Raw genomic sequence first — 4089 nt, 5'->3', positions numbered from 1 at the left:
CTGGTTCCCGTTCCCCACATAAAATTTTTCTCTATTTTTCTTTTTTTAAACCGTTCTTTCAAAGAAAGTTTTTTCATATACCGTTTTTATTTGACAATATAATGTTTACAAACAAAAATATAATATTCTACCAACATAATTTTTAAAGGCAAATTTTAATATTATAACCTAGTTTCAATAGGAAAGGTTTCAACAAAGTCTTTAGCTTAAATATTAAGTAATGACCTATTGGTAGAAAATCAAAACAAATATAAACAAAAATTGTGTGTGCACGCGCGTGCATGTGTGCGTGTGCGTGGGGGTGTCTCTGTGTGTGTCGTCCCCGACTCCATTTATTTATTGAGTAGAAATTTCTCTCCACTCATGTTAAAATATCACTAGCGGAGTCAAACCCAATAATTGTAAGAGTCTATTGTCAATGAATTTTAGAAAAATGATTTAGGTATTTTAATAATAAGTACCTAAGTATTTTCAGTAAAAACATTTAAGTATTTTAAGAATAAATTCCAAACAGTATCAAGCACAGTAAAGTGTAGTAGTTTCTATAGAGTGTCTTATAGTCTCTTCTCAATTGGTGTTAATAAAGAGTGAGTGTTTCGGTCTTATAGTCTCTTTTCAATTGATGTTAATAAAGTGTGTGAGTGTTTCCCACAAAGAGTTGTGTTCAACAATCTGGTATCAGAGCAAGGTTGGTGTAGGTTGTTTGATCTCTTGAAATTCTTACTATGGTCTGTAATTGCAACTCTGTCCGGTCTTCCAATGATTTGTTGAGATTATTAGATAGTTAGTTTCTTTGTGTCATGATTAGTTTGTGACTCTCCAAATTTTGTGTCAAAAAAGCTTATTTGTTATTACTGAGGTATAGCCATCACGATAGAAACTCAACAGCAATAACTACAACACATGGACAACATGCATGATGTCGTATTTACAAGGACATAACCTTTAGAAGGTGGTTGGTGGGAGTGAAACTACGCCGCCAAAGAAGAATTCTAAAGGTGCCTTGTGTAAATGGAGAAATCAAAGCATCCAAAGCAATGTTTATCTTGAATACCACAATTGAAGAAAAGATGTTAGAGCACATTTTGGGGATAACAAGACACCAAAAGAAGCATGAGACACATTTGTGGTGTTGTTCTCAAAGAAGAACGATATGAGACTGCAACTTCTGGAGAACGAGCTGTTATCAATTTTACAATAGACATGACGATTGCTCAGTACTTCCACAGGGTTAAGTCGATATGTCGGGAGATTACTAAACTAGACCCAAAATTCATCATTGGAGAAGCTTGAATGAAGAAAATCATTATCGAAGAGAATCATTATCCACAGATTGCAACTAGAATACAAAAGTTTCATTATTAGTAGAGTTTGAAAATTTTGTTAGCTAGCTAAGAAACCATGACTAAACAAATGGGAGAAACACTCTGCACAAGTGAAAGTCGAAGCAACAATAAGTTGTCTACGAAACGTGGATACAAAAATGGACAAAGAAAGAAGTCACTAATGAACTACAAAACCTTGAAAGATATTTACTATAATTGCAAGAAGAAGGGCCACATATCTAAAGATTGTTGGTCCAAGAAAAAAAAACCCATTGAAAGCAATGTGGCAACTCCAAAAAGGAGATGGAGGATGAATGAGACGCAAATGTACTATATGCCATAGAAGAAGACGAGCTAACCCTCATTGTAGTGATGGAAGAGCCTATCGATTACAAGAATGACTAGATCATTGATACAGAATGCTCAAACCACATAACTGACGATCAAAGTAGTACAATGGAAGTAGGGTGGTCCTCAGAGAAGAAAGTATTACCCAGACTTGGACAACATTTAAGACATTCTTCCACAGAAGACGGGGAGCAAACTATACACACTTTCTTAAGGGTCGTTACATTTCTCAAGCCGATTTAATCCCATCCGAGCTAATTTTAAAAGAACCTATAAACCAAGTACATTAACTCACATCCATATAAAGAAGAAACAAAGAAGTAACTAAATCTTGGTGTTCATCATAGATTATCATAAATAGATATAGACAATAAGAGTTATAGAGAATAAGAGTTTCTCATATCTCTATTTTCCAAAGCTAATCAGCTGTTGGATGTCTTGCCATTTTCTGTAGGATTACTGTCCTTGCCTTGGTTACATCTGAGCTGCATTTGGTAGCATGAACACTCAGCTTCTCAATGGTCTCATCAAAACCATCAAGGTTTTTCTTGATCTCGTCTATTACGAGCTGCATAGCACCGAGTTCCCGAATGCCAACATCGGCATTCTGCAACAATGAACCAAACTGAATCGATAATCTCCGCACGAGCACATCAATGTTCTGAAGGTCCTTCAGAATTATGTAAGTGTGACCTTCCATAGAGCTCATAAATTGCTTATCAGCTTTGATGCTGTTCAAGTAACGATTCCATAACGTGTTACACCATTTCCCGACCGGCCCCATCGGAACAGCCAATGCAGCAGCCAATGCAATCACCACGGGAGGTGCAGACATTGCAGCTGCTACAACGGAGAAGATCAGAACAGATGCAAACGCAGTAATGAAAATGGCATTCGACACTCTCTTCCATGTCTTCATGGAGCTAAATTTCTTGTCGAGCTTCGTCTTTTGAGATTGCAAGTCATTGAACGTCGACACATGCCGATCATACAACGACTTAAGCAACTTCCCAAACTCCTTACCAAATGGATCCCCTGCCTCTTGGAACTTCTTCAACTGCTCAAATGTCCTAACATATCTCTCACCATCACCTCCATTCTCATAACTCTCAAACTGTCGGACAGCGAGCTTAACAATGAACTGGCTATCCCGACTCCGTCGTAGACTTTTCTCCAATGCCGCACAGAAATCTAACGTTTTGAGACTGTTATGAAAGAATGTATCCACAAGCCTAAACAACTCTTTGTTGCTCCACACATCCTCTTTACTTTCAAGGATAATCTGGACAGCATCTTCATTCATTTCCAGTAGAAAGTCAGTGATCTCCATGAGTGCATCGAACGATAACGAACCGACCTGGACTCTGTTCGCAAGCGAATTGAGAGCTCGGCTCGTTCGTTCCTGCACTCGAACATCGAAGGATTGCAAATCTGGATTGTTTTCATACTCAGATTCATAAGAACTAAAAGCAGCTGAATCAACATTGATGGGGAAGGGAGTAGGAGAAATATCTCCACCACCTGATTTGTTCTTACTCGATTGTCCTCCCAACATTTCCAGACTATAATTTTGACCTCAACAAAATTTCCGAAATTGGAAATTTCTAACACAAGAACAAGCTCGAATCTCCAAAACAGAACAACTAAGCCAGCAAACAAGTTTACAAGATCTAAGAGAGTAAAAAATTCCTAAACGCCATCTCAAATTTTCAGTCAAACAGAGTAAAACACTAGAAAAAAATCCACAAAATTCAGCGTAAAAGCTCAAGAACAGCCGCCATTAATTCAAAAGGAACGAGATACCTCAGTTCGTGAGAAGAATCGAAAACATCCAACGAATCGAAGAGGAGAACGATGAAATCCAAAGAAACCCTAGAAAATGAAGGAGGGGATCTCGGCGAGGAAGACGGTGAAAGAAAACGAAGGGAAACTTGATGAAAATGAAGCGAATGGTCAACATTCATATATGAACAGCAATCATTTCGTTGCTCTTCCAATCACGCGCCGTTGAATTTTCGATCTGTTTATCTTTTTGGGTGCGGCTTCGTGGGAATATCGAGACTTGAAATTTCCAACGACTTCCTTCTCAAGTCGTCACTTTTTCATGATCATGAACTAATATTTAAAGATTAAACACTAAATCGCTATTTAATCAAATATATACTCTGAATTTATCCAAATATATTGGTTCAGTTTCATTAGATTAGATCTTAATAAATGATGCAAATTTTAATCTTTTCATGACATCAATCATGAAATTTAATGAGTTTATGAAATTTTAAGTATAATTTTGATTCAAAGTTCAACCACAATTGAATTTTTTTAGGATTTTAGTGAAAGATTTAGTTGATTTCGTATAAAATTCTACATTTCTATTAATCTAAGGTGGCTACCATCATCTCAACATGAGCTATAA

At 36.9% G+C, this 4089-nt stretch overlaps 1 protein-coding gene across 2 annotated transcripts; it reads right to left on the bottom strand.

Annotated features, from left to right (window-relative positions):
- Positions 1–1802: 1802 nt before the first annotated feature.
- On the bottom strand, positions 1803–3784 carry LOC111434982 (UPF0496 protein At2g18630-like). 2 transcript variants are annotated; one of them, XM_023072326.1, is made up of 2 exons: positions 3477–3784; positions 1803–3075 (listed from the first exon to the last, which is right to left on the bottom strand). In XM_023072326.1, the coding sequence occupies exon 2, from the start codon at positions 3001–3003 to the stop codon at positions 2092–2094; it is 912 nt and encodes a 303-aa protein (XP_022928094.1). In that variant the 5' UTR covers positions 3004–3075; positions 3477–3784; the 3' UTR covers positions 1803–2091. The 2 variants fall into 2 exon arrangements, with proteins under 2 accessions (XP_022928094.1, XP_022928093.1); XM_023072325.1 differs by having other exon boundaries at positions 1803–3784.
- Positions 3785–4089: the final 305 nt, after the last annotated feature.

Source organism: Cucurbita moschata, unplaced genomic scaffold (assembly GCF_002738365.1).
Source record: "Cucurbita moschata cultivar Rifu unplaced genomic scaffold, Cmos_1.0 Cmo_Scf00047, whole genome shotgun sequence".
Taxonomy (NCBI): domain Eukaryota; kingdom Viridiplantae; phylum Streptophyta; class Magnoliopsida; order Cucurbitales; family Cucurbitaceae; genus Cucurbita; species Cucurbita moschata.
The sequence above is the reverse complement of the archived record's forward strand: the minus strand, read 5'-3'. Positions and strand labels throughout refer to the sequence as shown.